The sequence below is a fragment of the Petromyzon marinus genome, chromosome 9 (assembly GCF_048934315.1).
Source record: "Petromyzon marinus isolate PM22_M1 ecotype Great Lakes invasive population chromosome 9, UKy_Petmar_22M1.pri1.0, whole genome shotgun sequence".
Taxonomy (NCBI): Eukaryota; Metazoa; Chordata; class Hyperoartia; order Petromyzontiformes; family Petromyzontidae; genus Petromyzon; species Petromyzon marinus.
Genome location: NC_133675.1, coordinates 7,166,729 through 7,190,853, shown reverse-complemented (window position 1 = coordinate 7,190,853; position 24,125 = coordinate 7,166,729). Strand labels below are relative to the sequence as shown.

General features: G+C 44.0%; 2 protein-coding genes across 6 annotated transcripts in view; both read left to right on the top strand.

Annotated features, from left to right (window-relative positions):
- The first annotated feature begins 152 nt into the window (after positions 1–152).
- Positions 153–7,457, top strand: DENND10 (DENN domain containing 10). 4 transcript variants are annotated; one of them, XM_032950687.2, is made up of 9 exons: positions 153–292; positions 2,624–2,820; positions 3,289–3,368; positions 3,868–4,016; positions 4,322–4,433; positions 4,562–4,662; positions 4,768–4,875; positions 4,965–5,059; positions 6,298–7,457. In XM_032950687.2, exons 1-9 carry the CDS (start codon positions 247–249, stop codon positions 6,472–6,474), a joined length of 1,065 nt encoding a protein of 354 aa, XP_032806578.1. In that variant the 5' UTR covers positions 153–246; the 3' UTR covers positions 6,475–7,457. The 4 variants fall into 4 exon arrangements, with proteins under 4 accessions (XP_032806578.1, XP_075921972.1, XP_075921971.1 ...); XM_076065857.1 differs by lacking the exon at positions 4,965–5,059; XM_032950688.2 differs by lacking the exon at positions 153–292 and having other exon boundaries at positions 3,193–3,368.
- A 16,062-nt stretch (positions 7,458–23,519) lies between these two features.
- Positions 23,520–24,125, top strand: part of LOC116940624 (receptor-type tyrosine-protein phosphatase alpha-like) — a 40,779-nt gene continuing 40,173 nt past the window's right edge. For both annotated transcript variants that reach the window (XM_032950691.2, XM_032950689.2), the window contains exon 1: positions 23,520–23,938. The gene's annotated coding sequence lies outside the window, so the exon portion shown is untranslated. The remainder of the gene's footprint in view (positions 23,939–24,125) is intronic.

Below are 24,125 nucleotides of genomic sequence, written 5' to 3'. Positions count from 1 at the left end.
AAAAAAATATTTTGGGGGTGGGTGGGGGGGATAAAAGGTTATGGGGGTCACGTGGTGAGGGGTGAGAGCCGCCTCGGTCTACCACACCCCGCCCCTCCCCTTTCCGCAATCCCCTCCCCTTCCCGCCCCTCCCCTTCCCGCCCCTCCTCTTCCCGCCCCGCCCATTTTCGCCCTGCCCCTCCCCTTTCCGCAATCCCCTCCCCTTCCTCCCCTCCCCGCCCCGCCCCTCCCCGCTAGTCACGTGCAATGGCGGTGTCGGAAGTGCAGCTGGTGCTGTCGGTGGGGCTTATTGGTCGGTGCCGTTTATTCATTTAATTCAAGTCATTGCCTTTATCATAGTTGTTGTTGTTACAATTAGTGTTGTTGCTCATACCGATATGCTGTGGTGCAAGTGGTGAGAGCATGCGGGCACGCAAACCAGCAGGAACCCCCCTCAATGTAGCACTTTGTCCGGGTTGGATAAAATTTGTACCATTTTGTGGCAAAAGGCATTGGTTGTTTTATCGTTATCAGTTTTGATGATAAATATCCCCTCCGTCATGGGAATGTCGAATAGCTCCTGCAGGCTTCGGGCTGTATGTAGGAAGTTCTGGACGTGCTGCTTGTTTGAGTGTGAAACCACTGACTTTGTACATCCACTCCTGGAAGAGGGCTTCTCCAGGCCGTACGGGCGATGAGGGTTGTTTTGACCATACTTCGCCTCTCCGGTCGGTGTGGCTTGGTGAGGAGGCCTAGATAAGTGTCGAACGATCGTGGATTTGCTGCACTGCCCTCTACTGCAGTTTGCGCCTGCTACACGTGTTTAATTTCTGGTGGTAACGGATACAACAAGCACGATCCAGGCTCAAGTCTGCAACGCTTCTGATGTTGGAAAGGATCGGGCGCATTCCGTGTGATTTTGTCATAGCATGTTGTTTAATTTTGACACTGATTTAGCGTTCATTCACCTCAATTCATGTGTCAGTGGTCCGGCCTTCTGTTTTGCCCGCTGACTTTGAAACGGTGCAAAGGGACGATTGTGTTTTCACAAATATATATAAAAAAAGCATTTTAGTATTATCGGTCTACATGCCTTCTTGGACCCATGTTTATCCAGAAGGGTTTAATCAAGCACAGACTATAGACCGGTTTAGTTTTTTAGGGTTTCGCCAGCAGAATCAAGCCTGCCAATACAATACAGTGGCAAGTTTAATTGAACTGCATTGTACCACGTTATATAAATTGCCCATTGAGACAGTCTAAAAGAAAGAAAGCTGTCTCTGGTGTAGACCAATCAGTTTCAAAGACAATGCATATATTTTTCGATTTAAAGATTTCGTGACTGCAGGGATTCATCTTGTTGGTTCTTTAAAGCTTTAAAAGACGCGGTCCTTGCTTGACAGCGTTCATTCAAGCTCTGTCTTCTGGATAGACCTGTTTCTTCACCTGAAGAAGGCCGCTTGTGTTGTGGCCGAAACGTCGTGAGAATTTTTTTTTAAAATTTCCATTCTACGTGACTTTACCGAAAGAACCAAGAAGATGAATGCATATACTCTCAGAGTATGTTTTTGTTTGCATTTTGACCACAAGTATATGTGGTAAATGCAGATGTGATTCCTTGCAAGAGGTTTCAGTTTGGTGTTTTAACATCTTAACACCTGTTATGTTGCCAAAAAAGGGGAACACCTATTCTCATACATTTATTTTGGAAGCATTTTGGGTATAGACTAGTGTAATTCGTGAAGGTGCAATATAATTGGATTTAAGCACAGCCAAAAATTTGCTGCTGAAGAGGCAAGAGAGAAGTACCGTAATTTATAATTACACAAATCATAGTATTCAGTACTGGCCAATGTATGGATGTTGGAGGACTCAAGCTGAGACTTAAAAGTCTCTAAACCTATGCCACTAGCCTTTTGCCCGTCCAAGGACGGGTGTATTGCAGTAAATCTGAAACTTGCAAGTGAAAATCAGCCCCGCGACGTGTTATATTCATTGCATCCGTTCGTGTGCAAATTGTCAGGCCGCGGTGACACAGACTTATTTCATTTAAAGGTTATAATCCCTTGTTTATCACGACGTCCTTTTTACTTCGATGTCTCAACAGCGTCACGGAGCTCACGTGATGACGTGATGAGGGTTCTGCCTTTGTAGTGAGGGTTGTAAGTTGACGCCGAGGAGGGGGGAGGAGGCGCCTCGCCCCCCCATGTGGAGTGACGTCACCCACTAATTATTAAGAAAGGGGGGGGTCCATTTGGAAGACGTCACCTCTTCATGAGTATTAATGTGGGGGCTGTTCGATGTGGAGGACGTCATCTGTGCATGCTTATTAATGAGGGGGGTTGGTTGACGTGGAGTGACGTCAGGCGCGAGACAGACATTCTTGGCTCATAGTAATCAATTCTACAATGTCTGCTGAATGTTCTCAACTGCAGATTATCTTGCTTCAGATCAGGAATGTAATTGAAACTCTATATGAAAAAAAGTGAATAATGTAACACGTTGAACCGAACTCGTGCAGAGTGAAATCGTAACATTTTGCTGAATAAATGTAGTACATATAGAGTATGTATTCTCTTTTCGTAACATTTTTCTGAATAAATGTAGTACATATAGAGTATGTATTCTCTTTTGTCACGTGCAGAAAAGGACCGCAGTGGAGATGTGCTCTGGGTGTGGTGTTTCCCGTCTGTGAGCAGCGAACTCCGAACATTGCTTCTTAGGAAATGTCCACTCTCGGCAGACGGGAAGATACGCGACCCTTTTATTTTTGGCCAACACCGCCGCGTTTGGTACTACATCACCTCTGGAGATATCACAATCCCAGGCGTTCTGCCCAAGGTACGTCTGTGGACCCTGTTTTTTTTTTAACCAACACTACACGTAAAGATGCGTACTATGCAAACTATGAACAAAGTACGGCCATAATCAAGATGACAAAATGGTTAAAAACATTTTATCATCATTGCCCAGGAGAATATTACAATTTTCCATGATATATGTACAGTAAATTGTTAGATGAGCACGTTTCCAAAGTTTGTATGTGTAAATGGAACTTTTGTGGAACAAATTACCTCTACTCTTGGTTGGTTAGTCTCGTTTTTCTCTTTTGACAATGCAGTAAAAATACTTTTCTTTCACTGCAGTGCATTAAGGTTTAATGTTGCTATATATCACTTGGCCAGTAAACATGTCACACTGTTGTCATTGCAGGCATGTGTTCGTAGAGCATTTTTTAAGACTGCTGTCACTAGAATGAAAGCAGTTTAAGCATTTCATTGGAAGACGCTGTTATTTTTCACTCAACAGGTACGACAGTACAGCCTTGTGCTCACCTCCAAAGACTTTAACCCAGAAAAGTACGCTGCTCTGAGTCGTATTCTCAGCAGGCAAGTACTATTGCAACATGTCATATTTTATTTAAAAGTTATATTGTATTATTCACAAACTTCATCATGATTGTGCTATTGACATCATGCCATGAGATAAACATCTATTTGGAACTCCTTGTAGAGCAATGAAATCTCGTCCCTCCCGTCTTAGAGAATGGATCACCCAACCAAATGTTACAAACTACCCGAGGTTCCTTCAAGTGACCTCTTATCGACATACACTAGGGGGCAACACTTTCCCTCCTGCCCCGCTCCAGCATAATCTTTGTTGTATTTTTAATTCTAAGAGCTGTAATTTTATCGAATTAATGGACAGAGACCATCAAGCTCCATTGAGAACTCATTTTAATCAGGTGGCAGCTGGGATCAGCAATCATTGCTTAATACCCTGATTCACTTTGCCACCTTGAAATTCAACACATTTCTAAAGTTTTGCTGTATGCGTGTGTGTATGTCCAAATATATATCACTTAAATAATATCCTTTTATTTTTCAGGTTATATTGCAAATATGGTAGCCCTGCCAGCATGATGGAAGCATACCTCTCTGTGGTTACCAAAGGATTGTGTCAAACGGAGGAGAATGGATCTTTCCTGGTTCAGGATTACCAGGCCAAAAAGACGTATTTAGCAGGATCAATTAAGGGTATGTGTGTACCCGATAAAGCAAATTTTTTATGTGATTCATGTTTGTGACATTGCGTAATTAATCTTGCTCCTTAAAGCATTCCGCAGATATTCTTGGCTCTTTCGATAAAGTCACGTAGAAGGAAAATAATAAAATAATAAAAATAAAACCGAAAGAACCAAGAATATGAATCCCTGCAGTCACGAAAGCTTTAAATCGAAATTCCCCAGATACATATCTATTTCACCAATGTTGAGTGGACTGGTCCTATAAAAAGTTTTCATGATTTATCTGCATTAATGAAGTCTTTCATGTTTCACTAGAGGTGGTGCGGCAGTTTGGGTTGGAAACAATCATTATCTACACCGCACTGATGCTTCGGAAGCGTGTGGCTGTTTACCACCCTCAGCTTCAAGTGCTGCAGGAATTTACCAGGTGCTGTAAACAACAAGTAAAGTTATATACCCTTTAGGCACACCATACTTTATGGGGGCCTTCACTGACCTCATTAAGATTTAAGCTGAGAAAGAGGTCTTATGACCTATTCTGTGTTGTTTTCTCAGGATACTGCCAACTTTGGTTTGGCACAGACAAGACTGGTCCATTCTCTACCCATGTGTTCACTTGCAGGAAGATGAGCTACAAGCTCTTAAAATGTGTCCAGGTGTGCATATTTGTTGATATTTTCTAAATACTTAATTATTTAAACCGTAATAAACAATACATATTGTAGCGAGATAAATTGTGGAAAACAATTGTGTTTTTACAGGGTATGTGGCAGGGTTTCTGGAGGCGGAGATTGAGAACCGGACAGAACTATTTGATGTTTTCATCAATCTTCCAGAGACTGAGATATTGGTGGAACAACATGCCAGAGGTGAGGTGTGGCTTTTGAAATATAAATTATGTAAAAGTTTTCATATTTGTTGGTGATAAATTAACTCTGATATATTTTTGTAATGTCAGAATCCATGGCAATGGGAAAGCTGCACAAAGATATTGGGCTGCTAATCGTGCAGTCTGCAGAAGACCCAGAAAAATCTGATGCACAAGTAGTGAAGGTATGCTTGGGACTAACTAGCTGCTCCTTAAAACCTCTTAAATCATAGATGTGTGAGCTTTGTAATTCATCAATATAGGTGTCATGGTTGAGTGTATATTGTCCATAACAGCTCCCTAAAGAGGAAACAATGTAATCGGCGATGTTTTGATCATTACGAATGAGCCAAGAATGTGTCCTGCTCGTGACGTCACTCCACATGAGGCCCACCCACCCGCGTTACGTGACGCCACATGAGGTCCACCCCCTCATTAATATTCATAAGTGGGTGTATTTTTACACTAACGCAGAGGAAGGTGGAGCTGAATTAAATCATTTATTACGCAAAGTCGCTGCAAATATGACGTTTCTTTACAGAAAGTGACGGCAAAAAATACATTCACGCAGCAGTGCTACATCCGTGCGTGACGTCACTGCTAAAGAGGCCTCCCCCCCTTCATTAATATTCATACCCGCGTGGAAATTTACACGAACGCACAAGAAGGTCGCGCACTCCACATGCCACACCCCTCCCCTCATTAATAATCATGATCGGGTGACGTCACTCGACATGCCACACTCCTCCACAATATTCATTAACGGGTGACGTCACTCCACATGGGGCAACCCCCCCCCCCCCTCATTAATAATCATGAGCTGAACAATTTTTCCATTGAATATTTCAGATTTACTGCATACACCCGTCCTTGGACAGGCAAAAAAGCTAGTTACTGTTAAAAGGGTAGTGTTATGGACAAATGTGAGTTTTTGTTGTGTTTGTGCACCACTGCCAATACAGTATCACAAGACATCGTATGAAGTTAAACGTGACTAAACATTTCCTAAAACTCCCAAATGAGAAATAATTCAGAGTGGTTTTGTTTGTGGCATATGGCTACTTGCTTCAAATATGTACACATATAATCAACGTCTTTTCTAAAAAAGTTATTACATATGTTACAATTCATAACTTATTTTACATATTAATAAAATAATGTTTTAAATATTCTAAATGAGGACAGGGATTTAAATGTGCATGGACATATTGATCAATCATACACCTGTCAGCCTTGCCAACATTAAATAAATGATATTTTTATATTGCTATAGTGGTGTTTGTTGCTGACTTCTTGAGTCTTCGGGCCTATGCTCCGCAATCATTTTAACAAAATAACATGATCAGTTTCATACGTTGATGTGTATATACATCTACATGTTAAAAGTAGACAACACTACTTTAATTGTTTTATTTATCCTCAGGAAATTGCACAAAAAACAGCGGAACTTCTGGCTCATCTGACATCACTAGCTGCCCCAACTGATGAAGGTGGAAAGCCAAGGATAACCATGGAGGCACTGCGGGAACGCCGATTTCCACCAGCAACAGAAAACTTCCTATTTCATTTGGCTGCTTCAGAACAGATGCTGAAGTTGTGAAAATGTCAGCGACAGAGTGAGGTGTTTCTGTGTTGCAATCAGTTGCTCATTGTTACAATGGAAATTGGAAAAACTTGATTTGAATGGTGCACTTAATATGCTTCTCAATGTTTTAACCTTGCAATATATAACATTAACCCAACAGTAATTTACAAGATAACATTTGTTTACTTTTAACATTTCCAACTTTGGGTACATAGAGTAAATCAATGGCATAGCATGGCTGGCATGGGCCATGGTGCAAGGAATTCAATTGAGCCCCATGTCCAATTTTCCTCTCATTGTAGCCCAGTGCTTGGGCCCATCTGGCCCATGGGCCCTCGTGCAGTTGTAATGAACAGTTTTGTGGTTGTCTTCACATCTGGCAAGTTAACAGTTTTATGCTGGGAAAAAAAAACAGTTGTACTATAAAAGATAACTTTATTAACACACTAATTTGTTACAACGTGGGTGAAAGTTAGCATTCACCAAATTAATATTTTTGAAGACTAATGTACCGTAAAAATTTTCCGCAAAAAAAACAACCTTGTATGTTTGAAGTCACTTTTTCTTTGGTTGTTTCGGTAAAGTCACGTAGATATAAAAAATTAAAGAAATAAAGTGAATAAATAAAAACCACGACGTTTCCATTGCAACACAAGCGGTCGTCATCACGACCGGTCGTCATCACGACTGCTTGTGTTGCGATCGAAACGTAGTGGTTTTTATTTAATATTTTATTTTTATTCACTTTCAAATTTGTATTCACTTTATTAATTTGATTATTTTTCTATCTACGTGACTTTACCGAACGAACCAAAGAATATGAATTCCTGCAGTCACGAAAGTTTAAAGTCAAAATTTGAAGTCACTGTATATCCAATTATGTTTTATGTACTGTGCTTGTAAATCATTGTTTTCACAAAGTGTTCTTTATCAAATTCAACATTGCTTTCATGAAGAAATGTGAAACTTATTTGTAAAATTAAAATAATTTGGTCATATTTTTTAAGAAGTTTTTTTTTGTCACTCCTGCACATTTTGGGAATGTGTTATTGTGGTTTTAAATGGCAGGTGTTTTCCACAAGGTGGCAGCATAATTCAAAACAATGAAATGCCAATCCGACCATAGTATTGTACTGTAATACTTTATACATTGGGGATGCGTTTTGGTTATTCGATTTTCAGATTTGTTGTCCTAAATTCGGATTTTTATATTTTCAGATTAAATTGTATCACATACTAAGTCTTTTAAAAATTTTATGCACTACATTAAATTTTGTAAATTGTTCATTGTAACCATTACATTTTATTCCATAAATTCGTATCAGTAAAATTATTGGTATGTAAATATTTTTAGATAAAATATTTTTACCAAAGTGGTTACATGTGAATGGAAAAGCACGGAAGTGGTAGCACATTTTAGGATTAATCCGAATTTTTTTTCAATCATCTGATCCTTTATATCTTGGCCTACTGGACATCTGTCAAACCCTCTGAAAACCTGGACATCTGTGAACAAGAGCTTCATAGCTCATCCAATTTCCCCAATCTAGATAAAGATTCTGATTCTGGATATAAGGGATTAGCCCAAATGCTGCATGAGTAACACTCCCCTCGTGGGAATGTATTGTAAAGCAGCACATCACCCCATTGTAAGAGGAGCACAGCTGGTAGTCTGGAAGTGCATGAGGACCGAGTACAAGATTTACACCTCTGGCTAGCATACAGCCTGCTCGAACATGAACGGCCGGCCACCTATCCATTTGCTCAGGGTAGAGTGGCGAGGGAGAAGGCAGTGATGCAGCGGTAGACAAAGTGTTACGAGAGGACATAAGGGAGAAAGGCGAAGAGATTGTAGCAAATCGAAAAAACAGAACCACAAGCAGATGCACAAACGTTTCAAAGCTGTGGTATTAAATTTTGATTTAAAGCTTTCGTGACTGCAGTAATTCATATTCTTAGTTTTTTCGGTAAAGTCACGTTGAAGAGAAACAACAAAATAATAATATATATAAACAATAAAAATTCTCACGACGTTTCGACCATAACTCAAACGGTCGTCTTCAGGTGTGTTGGTTCGCATAAATGCATTTTTAAACTTTTAAATTTATGCGAACCAACACACCTGAAGACGACCGTTTGAGTTATGGTCGAAACTTCGTGAGAATTTTTATTGTTTTATATATATTTTATTATTTTGTTGTTTCTCTTCAACGTGACTTTACCGAAAAAACTAAGAATATAGCTGTGGTATTGTTTTGCAGGTAAAGTGACCCGGCTGATCGTAATCATAATTTTAACTTGTAACAGTATTTGCTCATTCTCGACGAGAGAGAACGACTCGGGTATAAGGAATCGCGAATAAGCTGGAAGGCAGCCACGCGTTGATCTATGGTCCTCTATATATATTCATATATATATATTTTCAGTCAATTAATGACTATACATGTAGGAGGAAACTGAAGCACCTGGAGAAAACCCACACGCCTGAGGGGGCAACATTGTATTCCACACACGACGGACATTAGCCCACATTTTGCTGTACTACCTTCTGGCAAGGCAGGTTTATGGTATCTCGACATCCACGAAAAGGGAGTTTCGCAACATTTGTGTGATCCACCAACCCTCGTCTCCACATTTCTAGATAACCGGTGTGCGTCGCAACCCCCCGGCAAATCGCATTGCCGTAGAGGTCGCAGCACTTCATTGGGACGATGAGCACGTTCGGCAACAGATGCAGGCTCATTATTTTAGTACATTTCCCCTTGTGATAGCACCTGCTCACCAAGCAGCCACATGGCAGTTTACGATCGAGATGTCGTGTTCAATCACATGGCGCATAACTGGGGAAGTACGCTAACTTTTAAAGGCGCTCAAAGGAAGGTCGCATGCTCACATTCTGCATGCTCACATTCTGCATGTGAAAGCGTCCAGCGTTTCAGCATTTGCGTAGTTGGAAAAAGCTGCCAGCAGATTCGGGGAGTTAAGTTAATTGACAAAAGAACATAGTAAGGGCAAATTATTTCTTGGCAAGGAATTACAGAAACCACACGGGTTATAGCGAAGAGGCTCTGTAATTTACTGGGTATGGCGTAACAATGTGCAGTCGCCTGCATGGTAGGTATATAATTATCAACCAGGTCAATCCACTGTTGGATGAAGGCCTCCCCAATCTGCCGCCATCTGACGATCCTCCGAATAGCAGAATGTGTACCAAGGACAGCTAATGAACGATTTATCGTAGTAGTATCGACATATCACGACAACCCTGTGGTGTAAAAAACATAGAATCGAGGGCGTTATAATCGACCATTTACGATCTATGCAAATAACATTTAATACAACGTACATTTTGGGCTTCTGGAGCTTAAGACGACTGTCCAAACGAAATAGGCAATACCAACAAGACAGCATACGCTGGACAGACAATACAAATTGAATAACGTATGTACTAGACATTTGGTCTAAAGGAGGCAGTACAAATGAGATGTAAAATAACTAAGCATATCTGTGTTCTCCACGCGGCGTGATTCGGTATTATGACAAGTGAGATTCTCCAGGGCTGGTTTGAGTCGTGTATGTATGGTGAACATCTTTCGCACCGTACGTAGCCAGCCATGCTAACGGGAGGGCGGGGGAAGAACAGCAAATTAAAATAAAAAAAACAGCTCTAAAGAAATGAGTTTTCAATTTAGATTTAAAAGTGCACAACTCCAGTGGCTTCGTAATATCGGAAGGAAGAGCTTTTCCAGACGGCCGCAGAAGTGCATCCGAATACAGGTGATGCGGTCTTTGTTCAATGGTCAGCCAAAAGCCGCTGCGAGTTCGCGTGATGGTTTATGCTCCTTGAAATCAGCAGGGTATCGCGGTTCATTTGTGGCAAGTACTTTGTGTGTGCAATGAGCGCGACCTTATAATGTGTGAAACAGCGTTGGGCCTGAAGTGTGCTAGACCACAGCTGGACAGCACCCACCCCCACCCCCCCCCCAACTCCTAGTGACAAAACGCAATCTCTTCTCTCTAAATACCAGTCGTACAAAGTTATTCATATTACCGGAACATACTTGGTTTTTTTTGACGCAGCTATAAGGTTTTTTTTATGGGGTGCATTTACGTCTTAGGGGCTCGGGTAGTTTAATGAGTTTAGTTTAATGCACTTAAAAATTGTTTTATTAAACATCACGAGTAAAATATGAATTAATGTCTGTTTCCAGACCAACCCGCGTTTGCATCACAGTTCCGCGGACCACCTGGAGGACCGTCCCGAGGCACCTGGTGGTGCCCACACTTTGAGAGCCACCGAGCTCGAGAATGATGCCACCCTCCGTGGGCTTTCACCGTGGACACGTTGCCACCAGAGGGGCAGTGCAGCAAAATCCAACATCGCACTGACTTTGCGCCGTTGAAGTCTTTAATTTTTTTCGTACTGCCGATGCAGATGCAGAGCGACAACACAAAAATTTCACGCTCAGGTAGGCAGTCAAAGCCAGACAAACCGCGTCAGCAGCAGCGGATTTCATCGCTGCGATGTCTCCTTCGTTTCTGTGGGTCGGGCATTGCGTCGTTATGCGTTGTCTGGTGTGTTCAGGGTGACCACAGACACGTGGTGACGTGTGGTCAAATAAGCCCCACGACCAAAGGGCGCAGGGCGTGGGGAAACCCTCACTTACAAAAGGGGGCTTGCAACGTACCGCGTACATTGGCGACCGATAGTTCATTTAACGCGGGTAGTTTATTTACGTCCGAGCATACCGACGTTTAGCCACCAGAGGGCGCCGTTAACATTGTAAAACAATGACGCACCCACAGGACGACGCACGAGACCTGAATGCTGCTTGGTCGATGTTGACGCGACCCGTCACGCGGAGCGGGCGGTTTTCTGAATAAAGCAGAGCGCCTGCCGAAGTGACAACTCAAGTTTGACTGCTTACCTACACAGCAAAGGAAACAAATGATGAATGCATGATGGTGCCCAACCCAGAGGGGCCAGCTCTAGACAAGCTTGCCAGCAACTGGTGCCCTCTGCCCCAAGGGCAGATCTAGGCTGAGGTTTGTGGTAAACTGAGAAACATTTTGCCCCAGATTTTTTCCGTTCAATGTTTTTTTAAGCGTATTTTTTTTTTAAACAGAGCCATACTTAGTCGTGTTTGTCCGTCTGTCCAACCAACAACACATTCTCATAGATGTTGAGAAGTGAAGTATAATTCATATTCCCTCTGTACGCGCACGGGAGTCGAAATAATTACATCTTCGTAATGTTCTTTGGTTCTTTCGGTAAGGTCACGTAGAATGAGAATAAAATAATAAATAACACAATAAAATTCTCACAACGTTTCGGCCACAACGCAAGCGGCCGTCTTCAGGTGAAAGGTATAGAACTGTCGGGACGACAGAGCTTCAATGAACGATGCTAAGATTCGTAGCTTGTTGGGAGAAGTGAGGCACCTTGACAAAGGGGTTTACATATTTGGTATTACCTTAGAGTCGCGGCATCTCTTCAGAAAGGTGAGAGACTCGATTAGTTGAGCTTTCTTGTCCCGGAGTCTGTTGAATGATCTTAAGGTTGTGTGAAATCCCTCCCCGTAGAGGCGGTTAAATGTAAACCCCTTTGTCAAGGTGCCTCACTTCTCCCAACCAGCTTAAAAGTCGCTACGAATCTTAACATCGTTCATTGAAGCTCTGTCGTTCCGACAGGTCTGTACCTTTCACCTGAAGACGGCCGCTTGCGTTGTGGCCGAAACGTCGTGAGAATTTTATTGTGTTATTTTATTATTTTATTCTCATTCTACGTGACCTTACCGAAAGAACCAAAGAAGATGAATCCTTGCAGTCACGAAAGCTTTAAATCGAAAATTAAACTTCGTTATGTTATTTGTATTTCTTTTGAGTATTTCTTCCCCCTCCAATTGGGCGACCGCCTAGTTCGCCTATATCGACGTGCCGCCCCTATCCAAACCCTATCGCGGGACTTTGTTTAAATGAGGTGGGGAAAGAGTTTGAGTTGGGGGGGTCATACAAAAACTCACGTGGAGGGACGGGGTCAGGGCCGGATTAAGATGTTGTTAGGCCCCTGGGCTACAGGTACTGTGAGCCCCCCCCCACCCCAGTAATATTTTAAAAAGGAAAACAAAGTTAAATAAAAAATAACTTATTTTTACAAGGCTAACAACAAATAAAATTCAGCATTGACAAATGAAATAACTTTTGACTTAATCTCTGGAGGCCCTCCAGCTGGCGGAGCCCCCTGGTCTGCAGCCCCTAAAGCCCCCCCGTGCCTTAATCCGGCCGTGGACGGGGTGGGGGACACGACAGAGTCGATAGTTAAACAAACTTTCAACAAATTAACCTTATGGCGGGACCCCGGGGTCCTGAATAAACGGAAGTCAAAATCGTAATGAATTCATGAAACAAAACTTTGATTAGCGCCGCATCGTGTAGAGCTCGTTGAAAGGAATAGACTGCCGTATCGTTCGCCTTCAACAGACGTAAATTCAAGTTTCATTTATTAGGTACTAGCTTTACTAGCCGGCTTCGCCTGGGACTTGGATTCACCCACGCCCGGCCGCCTTTGTCCCCCCAGTAGCGGTGTTCACACACCGCACCAGTTACCGGTTTGAGGCTGAGTCGACCTAGGGGAGGGCCCAGGACCGGTTAAAATAATCGTCACCGGTGGTGGCCGTGAGCGGGAATCGAACTCGGGTCGCCGGGTTCGTAGCGCGGCGCACTAACCACTACACGACAATGCGTTACGCTTCCACACACACACACACAGACAGACATACACACACAGACACACACAGACAGACACAGACACACACACACAGACACATACACTCACAGCCACAACAACAACCGCCATTCGCCACTAAGTGGCGGTGACGTCACCACGACGCTTGTGCCAGGCTATGTGCACCCTGAGGCCACGTGAAGTGTCGAACGCCCGCTGGCAGCTCACGGGGCAGACCCAGGTGCCACGGGTCGACTGACTGAGACGACTGGCTGATGCACCACCTGTGCCCCCTACCGTGGCAATCTGCTGTGCTTTAGCCACCCGGCGCTCCGCTCGTTGTTGTGAGCGTCGCTCCTCCGCCCTCCGTTGTTGTTGGAGGGCGACTGCCTCCAACTGCCCAGCAGCGTCCTTCACGAGCCTCCTCCACAGAGGCCGATCTTGACACCGCTGGTACCAGTCATCGGCAAGTCCACTCAGCTCCACGTCCTCCTGTACCACATCACTCCATCTCTTCTCTAGCCCGTGCCGCGCCCGTTTAGCCCCCTCAATCCGGCCGAATAAAAGCTGTTTCGGCATGCGGTGGCTGGGCATGCGGGCTACATGACCCAGCCAACGTAGTCTTGCCTGCCGGAGGAGCTCACCGATGGGACCTTGCCCAGATCTTTCAAGGATTTGTGAGCTCCTCACACAATCCAGTCTGGTTAAACCCAGGATGGATCGTAGGCAGGCCAGCCTAAATGTTTCTAACCGGCGAAGATGTTCCATTAGGGGGGTCCACGTTTCGCAAGCGTAGAGAACGGAGCGAATGACCGTGGCCGAGAAGACCTGAAGCTTAGTGCGGAGCGACAGACCAGGTAGCTCCCACACAGCGTTACGCAACAGATGAAAAGATATTGCCGCTCGACTGATTCGGAGTGAGACCTCTGCTGTTAAACTGGAGCCAGTCATAAGCACACTGCCCAGGTATGGGAAACTCTCCACTCTCTCCACAACTGCCCCATCACGGATTGGGAGTTGTGGGGGTGGAGTGTCCGATGGTACAAAACACCCAGCCAGGTGCTTAGTTTTGGTGGGGCTGATCGTAAGGCCCCATCTCTTAGTGGAACGCTCCAGTCTCAGCAGCAGCGTCTCCAACTCCTCCTCTGAATGAGCAGCTATTACCAAATCATCAGCATACATAACGTGGTTGAGCAATAGGGAGCCATCCCTTGACCGCACCCGGGCATCGATCAGCCTCCCATTATATCTGTACCATATGGAGATTCTCCCGGTACAGCTATTGAAGGCTTCACGAACTACGTGGTCAAAATAGATGTTAAATAATGTGGGAGCCAGAGGACATCCCTGTCGCACCCCAAGGTGTACAGGGAATGGCTCTGACTCCCGGCCACGTAGTTTTACCCGGGTCCGCTCACCATCATGAAGGTCCTTAATGATCGTGAGCAGAGGGTCAGGGACTCCAAAAGCACGAAGAACAACCCAGAGCCCAGGCCTACTGATGGTATCATAGGCCTTGACCAGGTCAATAAAGCAGAGATGTAGGTCTTGCTGGAATTCCCTACACTTCTGCTGTAGCAGACGGACAGAAAATATGGCATCTGTGCAGGACCGCCCTTTCCTGAAACTGCATTGGGGCTCCGCAAGCCTCTCAGCGTGCCTGGCAAGGCGATGTTGAAAAATCCTTGCCAGGACCTTTCCCGGCACACTGAGGAGTGAGATGCCCCTGTAGCTGTTACAGTCTGTGCGGTCCCCCTCTTTACGAAGTACGAAGGGGGACCGCCAGGACATCCTTCCAATCCTGCGGATTGACACACACACAGACACAAAAGATCCCCCGTATAGCCTTAACAGACTGTAGGGGCAAGTGCTGTTAGCGAGCACCTATGAAGGCCGGAACGGTACACGAGGAGGTGGGTGGCCAGCACCACGCCCGACCGCCTTTTTCTCCCCAGTCGCGATGTTTACACACCGTACCAGGTACTCATTTGAGGCTGAGTCGACCTAGGGGAGGCCCGGGACGGGTTCAGATAATCGTCACTGGTGTTGGCCGTGAGCGGGAATCGAACCCGGGTCGCCAGGTTCATAGCGCAGCGCGCTAACCGCTACACTATCGCTCCCCACACACAGACACACACACACAGACACACACATACACAGCGCGCTAACCACTACACTACAATGCGTTACGCTTCCACATGCGCGGGTAACGTGACAGATTTGACGTCACAGCTCACTTGCTGTGCAAAAAAATAGATGCATTATTGATCTCCCCCCCCCCCCCCAAAAAAAAAAGTGTATTTTAATAACTTTTGCATGGTGTACAGTCTGGAAAGTACCGACATGGCAAATTTCCAGTTTGTTGCATGTCGGGAAGTACACTAAACATTTTGAACAGACACACATGTTCACAACTTTGTCTTTTATATACATGGAGATAGCCCTGTGAGCCATGCGGCTCTTGAGCCGGGTGCAACCGCAACAAAACAAAATATGAACAGAGAACATTTTAAAGCGACGACGCGCAACAGAAACATCCTGGATAAACCAGAAAATCTTCCAGAAAAAAACACCGTATTACAATGCTGTGTGCAAAAGTCCCATTTTAATGCAAGTCAAACAATAACAACCATAAAACAATTTAGATGGAAGTTATCAGGCCAACTCCGCACTTCCGCAAGAAACATGGCTTAACCGTCTGTTTTCGAAATCACCAAAATAAAGCTATAAAAACAATGTAACAGCAGTAATCGTAGGAACTGTGATTCAATTTAACAATAAAAATGACGTCGCAACGCAGTTTATGCGAGAGCCGGGGGCTTATGGGAGTATACTGCAACTAGATGGTTCACTTTTGTATATTGGGCACGTTCTGCTCTAGCTGTCACCCCCTATATCAAAGGCTGTGGTGTCCATCGCTTGAATGAATATAAGATTTGGAAAGGGGTCTGAGCCTCTAACTTGAGGCGCAGCCACTTTTAGGTTCCTCACGCCGGGGATTTTATTCGCACTTAATATTTTTATTCAGAACACGGTTAGGCTGGCTTGGAATTAAGATTATTGGCATAAGGCACCAGCACTAGAATGCAAGGTATTCATAATGCGAGTAATCCTATATTAATTTATTCTATATCTCTATGAGCACCAACTAAGTATCATGATGACAAAATAAGGTGAGATGGATGTGGCATTCCAAAATCATTCCAGGAAGAGCACTGGATATAAGGTTAATTAAAAAACAATGATAATGGATCTTAAAGACTAGTTTCCAACGGGACTGCATAAGTTGACGTCTATGCACGAAGGGGGTGGTGTGAGCAACACTGAGGCTTGACCCAACGAACCGTTTGCTTCTGCGTTGAATTGCTTCACAATGCAGAGCTGTGTGCTCTGTCCCTCACAAAATATGCTGAGCGGTTAATAAAACAGCTGCAAAAGGCCCTATACGCTGTTAAAATGAATTCATTTTAAAGGCTTGTACTATAGTTATCAGTATAATCAGCCATGATCTATCCACTGCTGAGCCATGATATATCCAATACTGAATTGAAGGCCTCCCCACTTCTATACTACCCCTTATGGCCCTGTGATGCCACAGTCCATCTCACTCCTGCAAATGAGCTGATTTCATTACTCCACCTCCATGGTAGTTGTTCTCTTGGCCGTATTATCTCCTTTGACTGCATTTCCATCACCAGTCCATTGACCATAATCCCTTCTCGCGATGTATCGTGTCCAAGCCTACTGACTTTTCTGATTTGTATTGTTCTCCGATCCGTGTGTTCTTCTGATCCTCAGTGTAATTCCAAGCATGTACATCTCCATGCCTCTTTGGAGAGACGCCACTGGAAACCACGATGTAGTAAGTATATATAGGGCATTTGTTTAGGGTGGACTGTGATGAAAGTGATAAAATATTGAGGCGAGAGCAGGATGGAGCGCTTTTGAATTTGATCATGAAAAGCAACGTACCAATGTGCTTCAAGAACGTTTTAAATCTGAAGATTACCTGCTATGGCATACAGATTGGAAAACGTGTGCTGTAGTTACTGCTATAGTAAAAGATTCGCAGTTCTCGACTGCCGCATCCTTCCAGCCTTGCTGGGATCGCAGGCTGAATGTAAGCGGCATCGTCAGTGCCACGTTACGACGACAACTCATTCATACACAATATGAAACATTCCTAATACCGCGTTGAATAGACGCAAAGACAGCAGCTGTCAGTGCAAGCAACTCGTGCACGCCAATACTGTTGAAATGTTTAAGTGCCATGAGTGTGGCTAGGGGGGTATAAGGACTAGTTTTATTTATTGTGGGTCGCAATCCCGAAAAGGTTGAAAACCACTGCAATAATATTCGACTTACATTCACGAGTTTGTATTTTTACTAATATGGATAAAAAAAATTCTAATAGATACGTCTATAATAACCCATTGTGCTATTGGTGGCATTCCAGTGGCTATAAAGCCTCAGAGGATGTGAGACAGCTGTGTGGATGAGGCTTGTGATCACCACCCATCCGGGCAGTGGTTAAAGCCGGTATGACTCACACTATGGCCTCGAATTTGTTTCAGCATTACTGCAGTTGATGTTATTTCTCCCAACACGTGGCTTCTCAAATAGGTGGGTCCGCAACAAGTTTACACACAGCTTTTCATATATTGCAGACCATAAACAGACAATAATGATAGCTATGTACGTGAGACGAATTGACAACGCACACTTTTAGATGCACTTCTGCAGCTGTCTGGAATGCTCTTCCTTCCGACATTAAGAAGCCACCGGAGTTATGCACTTTGAAATCTAAATTGAAAACCCATTTCTTTAGAACTGCTTTTCGTGTTTACTTTGTTGTCATTCCCCCACACCTCTGATTAGCAAGGTTGGCTACATACGGCGCGAAAGAAGTTCAACAGAGTGCATATCAGTGTAATATTTACAAAAAAATGGCCATGGTCACAAAAGCAAACACTCAACACATCGTTATCTGTATTTAAACATTGCTGCAAAGGTCGTTGTTCTTGTAAATGTGATCCTGTAAGAATGTTGCCTTCCTCTCAACACAGGCACAGCATCTGTAAATTTGCAGGGATTTACGATGTCCCTTGTTGGAAAATCGTGGGCAAAGTCAGTGAGAATACAGTAAATAGCATATGAGAGCCATGTGGAAGATCTGCATGTGCTAAGCCTTTAATACTGCAAATATTTGGCAGTAAATCATTCCTTATATCGATGGTCTTCTTAGGGCACAAATACTGTCTTAAGGGATTTTGAGGCAACCAAGCGATTGGATGCCAGATGTATGCGTACGTGTACCCATGCACATGAGTGACGGATTCTCTTTGGTCAAGACCACCACCAGTTCTTCCCGAATCTCTTTCCTCCGCTTTTTATTCAAGCAGCAACGATAATTCAAGAAACACAGCTTGTAAAGTCAGTGTAATCAGTTTAACCCGTAGGCTTTCGCGAACAATATTATCCATAATGTTTTTTGGGTTAGATCGCGTAAATATAAATGTCTCTTATTCTTAGCTCTTTCGGTAAAGTCACGTTGAAGGAAAACAATAAAATAATAATATATATATAAAACAATAAAAATTCTCACGACGTTTCGACCATAACACGAACGGTCATCATCAGGTGTGAAAAACCAACGGCAAGAAACATTTGAAAGAAGTGTCGGTCCGCATATATATCTATTTATTTATTTATTCGTAAACGGTGTTTGTATTTTAAAAAAAAAAACGTTAGCACCACGAGCAGCGATTTAGCAGTTTGTTTAGAAGGACGAGTCCATCTATGTTCTGAAAAGAGGAGGGGGGAGACCAAAAATTAATGTATGCTGTCTGAAAGCCACCGTAAGCATGAACAATCAATTAAGACCTGAAATGGTTTATCAAATCTACGATCAACTCCCCCACCTACAAACTGGCTCGTTTTTTGTCCTAAATCCTGCGTCATTTCACTGGAAAAACCACCTCTGCGGTACAAAATTCTACTCACCTGGTATCAACAATCAAGGGTATTTCCCTGTCCCCAGACGACCTGCTTGTCAGTTTTGATGTAGTTTCCTTATTCACCAAGGTTCCTGTACCTGACACCATCGCAATCATTGAAGACTTGGTTCATCAAGGACTGAACACTGAGGTACCCCCCCCCCCCCCCGGTGAGACACTGCTTAACCAATACATACTTCACTTGGAATGGAACTTTCTACAAACAGAGGGCACCCCAATGGGCTCCCCCCTATCTCCAGTTATAGCTAACATTTTCATGGATAAATTTGAGACTGACGCCATCCAGACTGCCACTCTGCGCCCAACCTTATGGAAGAGGTATGTGGATGACACTTTTGTCATCTGGCCACATGGCTGGCCTGCTCTAGACCAATTCTTCGACCACATCAATTACATACACCCAGCCATCAGATTTACCATGGAAGTCGAAAAAGATGGCAAGCTACCTTTTTTAGATGTCCTAATAAAAAAGAGACCTGATGGTTCAATGAGCCACTCTGTCTACAGGAAAGCTACCCATACGGATTCTTATCTGAAACCGGATTCCCACCACCATCCATCACAGAAGAATTCTCTCATCAAGACTCTGTACCATAGAGCCCAATGCATATCCGACCAGGAACACATAGGCAGTGAACTCAAGCACGTACACCAAGCTCTTAAGGCTAATGGTTACTCCGACTATACAATCCGCAAAGCTATCACTCAAACCATGAAGAAGGACCCTCTTGAGGAGCCTTTCAAAACCATCACTTTACCCTACATTGCGGGGATTACAAAAAAGATCTCCAAAATCTTGAATAAACACAAGATCCAGGTCCGTTTCAACACATTACATAAAATCCGTGATCTGGTTCCGTCTGTAAAAGATGTGATTCCGGACATACAGTACCCTGGTGTCAACAAACTAAGTTGCCTCTATGGTAGTAGTTACATTGGAGAAACCAAACGACATGTCTCGGACAGCATTCGTGAACACAAAGCAGACCTAAAACACGGTAGGACCAACACCTTGGCCGTGGCAGATCACTGTTATAATTCAGTAGGCTCACATGACATTGACTTCTCCAAGACAGAGGTTCTTTGTAAGCCATCTGGCTACCATGAGAGATTCGTTCATGAGGCTATCCACATATACAAGCACAGAGACAATTTCAACCGAGAAGATGAATTCTGGCTTAGCAATCATTGGAAGGATTTGATAAACCATTTCAGGTCTTAATTGATTGTTCACGCTTATGGTGGCTTTCAGACAGCATACATTAATTTTTGGTCTCCCCCCTCCTCTTTTCAGAACATAGATGGACTCGTCCTTCTAAACAAACTGCCAAATCGCTGCCCGTGGCGCAGGCGTTTTCCAAAAATAAATATATAAGTAAAAACGAACACCGTTTATGAATAAATAAATAAATGCAAACCGACACTTTCAAATGTTTTGCTTGCCATTGGTTTTCACACCTGATGATGACCGTTTGTGTTATGGTCGAAACGTCGTGAGAATTTTTATTGTTTTATATATATTTTATTATTTTATTGTTTCCCTTCAACGTGACTTTACCGAAAGAGCTAAGAATATGAATTACTGCAGTCACAAAAGATTTAAATCAAAATATAAATGTGTCATTAAACCCGCCACCACCCGACGCAGTGTAATCAACTTCTTTAAATGTAAAATCGCCAAACGAACCCCAACACGTCGATAGATCTTGACTTAAAGCTTTCGTGACTGCAGAAATTCATATTCTTTGGGGTTTTCGGTAAAGTCACGTAGACAGATTCAAATAAAATAACAAAAAATAACAACAAAAAACTACGACGTTTCGATCACAACACAAGCGATCGTCATCAGGAGGAAAACAGATGACGATCGCTTGTGTTGCGATCGAAAAGTCGTAGTTTTTTTGTTATTTCCTTTGAACCTATCTACGTGACTTTACCGAAAGACCCATAGAATACGTCGCTAGATGTCGCTAGTTATACTGTACTCCATAAGGTCATTAAAATATGCCGCTTGACAATTTTAATTCCAGGAAATCGCCAGTTCGATCACCCGTCGAAACAATGGGCAAATTTTCTAAATGCCCCCGTCTCTGTCCACCCAGCAGTGTAAACTACAACCAGTTAAGTCGATCGCCAAGTCGTGTGTCGTGGGCTAAAGTGTGTGAACTTCCACCAAGATGTCTGGCCATCGTGGAAGAGTTGGCCAAATTAGGCTCTCGAGAACGTCTCTGTAGAGTTTGCCAGCAGTGGCATGAGCATTTGCAGGGCTACGCCATTAAGTTTCAAACTTTACATAGACCTCAGTGTTTTTGTACAGTGTTGCTTTTTGGGTTAAACGGGGCTCCATAGTTTATATGGAGTACTCTTGCAAATAATGCCTTGGAAATTCAGCAGTATGTGTGAAGCAAGCCTGACTGCTAATAAGATCCAGAAAGCTGAGCATGTTTCTGAGTTTGCTTACATTGAACAAATGCTGTTTGATATTGTTTTGTGGTAGTGCATTAGCAGTGGTGCTTAAGTACAACATTCCACAAATATCAAGGGGGCTTGCCCCAAATGTCAGTTATATATGACATCGGTTCAGAGTTTCTTGTATTTAATTAGTGCTACTGAAATCATGGATTCCCTGGATTGTGAAATAAATATCTTTATTTTGACGCGGATAGATACAGTATATGGAGACTTTGATCTATTTTGTATTGTTTCCTTTAAGAAGTGTTATTGACGAATATTTTGTGATGATGGTCGAGAAAGTAAATAAGGCTGATGCGCTTAAAATACATGAATGTGATGGAAAAATAACGACATTGTGGAGAATACTGAATAAGTTACAAAATACATGAGCAGAAAATATGATTGATTCATATATATGTGTTCCTCCACATTAACAAAAAAATAAAAATGTACACATACCATCAGCCATATGGCTTTCTGGCAGCATCGAATTTACAACTCTGGACAGGTTTCCAGTCTCTCATTCGTCAGTCTTGCTTGCACCACTGCTGGTGAATTGGACATCTATGAAAAAGAGCTTCATAGCTCATTGGATTCCTCCAGTATAAATAAATATGCTGATTCCGAACTGCCAGATGTCTTCTGGAAAATGTCAGTTTTAAGTTTATTATATTTGTCACACGGATAATCCCCTTGAGCCAATTGCCAGCAATTTTTTTTTTTAGAAGGGATATCCGTGGTGCGTGAACACAGCAGCAACATCAAAACAAAGGCAAAAAACCCCGTAATAATCAATATTGCAGAGAACGATCACAGAGTCCTAAATGAATATTGTAACAACTAACAAACAAACGAGGTATAACGGTCGTAAAGGAACCTCTCCGGAAAGGGCCCACTCTGTTAGAAACTCGTCCGTCCAGTCGTTCCGAGGCTAAACGAATTTACATTCCAGTAAAATTGACTAAATTCCGGGGGGGGGGGGGGGGTTGGCTAGCGAGTTCGATCTCCTGACAGTTGAAACTACGGTCAGCTTCACACCCCCTCCACCCCCCCGGCGCCTCTGTCCACGGAAGAGTGTAAATACGTGACACAAAAAAAATTCAATACGTCAATAGTGGTGGACTCTGAACGGAATTGTTCTTTATATAGAATGTGTGTATACTGTATATATGTAGTTTACAGAAGGGCGGTGAAGCGGTTAGCGCGCTGCGCTCCGAACCCCAGCCACCCGAGTTCGATTCCCGCTTACGGCCAACACCATTGACGGTTATCTGAACCGGTCCTGGGCCTCCCGTAGGTCGACTCAGCCTCAAATGAGTACCTGGTGCGGTGTGTAAACACCGCCACTGGGGGGATACAAAGACGCCCGGGCGTGGTGCTGGCCACTCACCCCTCGTGCGCCGTGTCGGCCTTCATAGGTGCTACTCACTAATAGCACTTGCCCCAGCAGTCTGTCTGTTTGTGTTTGTATATATGCACACACACACTCCCCAGATTGCGGAAAACCCGACTTACGGAAATCCGAACTTACATAAATGCTCCAAAATCATGTAAACAAATCGATAGGCGGAAATATTTGCGTTAGTTACGTAAGCGCAGGTAGTGCAGCGCGGCGAGGTTGTGGATTAAGATATAATTAATCTTGATTTTTTTTGTTTGGAAATTTGTCCAGTTTTCCGACATACGTAAATTCGGGTAACGGATCGTTCTCTGTTAAAAAAAAAATCTAACCCTTCCGTAACCCGGGGACTGCCTTTCCAAAGCTGCGTGAAGTGACGTGGGTGCGGGAGCCGCCCAGTGACCCCGCCTGTGAGAGGTCGACGAGGGGTGGGGGGGGAGGAGTCCCGGGACTCCTCCCCCCCCTCCTCCTCTCCCCCCGTTCGCCTCTCCAAGCCCCTCCCCTCCCATGGCGGCTCGGCTCCCTCTGCCGTCTGCCGGGCCCCTCTGAACTGTCCTCAACACACACAACAACAACATCAACAACAACATCATCAACAACATCAACAACAACAACAGCAGCTTCCCACCATCTCCCCTCCCCGCCTCCCTTCAGTCGAGCTCGGGCCGCCGCCGAGAAACGTGTGGGTTAGGTAGGTAGGTGGTGTTTGTGGCTCCTGGTGGTGGTGGTGGTGATCGGTGTTAAAGGCGGAGAGGAACAGCAAGAAGAAGAAGAAGAAGCAGGAGGAGGTGGTGGTGGTGGTGGAGTAAAATAATCCTCGCAGCCGGGGGGGGGGGGGGCTGGAAGAGGTGGAAGAAGAGCTGGACAGGAGGAATTCCTGCCGAGGTGTGTGCGCGCGTGTCCCTCCTTGTCGTCTGATCTGATTCTTCTGCCTGCGTAGCGACGCACGCTTTTCCGAGCGGTGGTGGTGGTGTTTTTTGTTGTTTAATTTTCTCCGTGGAGATGTCGTGGATTTAGTTTTAGGTATCGTATCGATGTCGAGCCGCTTGCTACCGGCCCCAAAAGCTTTGCC

Excerpts from the sequence above, each read along its gene's own strand:
- DENND10 (XM_032950687.2), top strand. The coding sequence starts at position 247 with ATGGCGGTGTCGGAAGTGCAGCTGGTGCTGTCGGTGGGGCTTATTG. Across the intron at positions 293-2,623 it reads GCTGTCGGTGGGGCTTATTG|AAAAGGACCGCAGTGGAGAT; the intron begins GTCGGTGCCGTT and ends TGTCACGTGCAG. Across the intron at positions 3,369-3,867 it reads CTGAGTCGTATTCTCAGCAG|GTTATATTGCAAATATGGTA; the intron begins GCAAGTACTATT and ends TTTATTTTTCAG.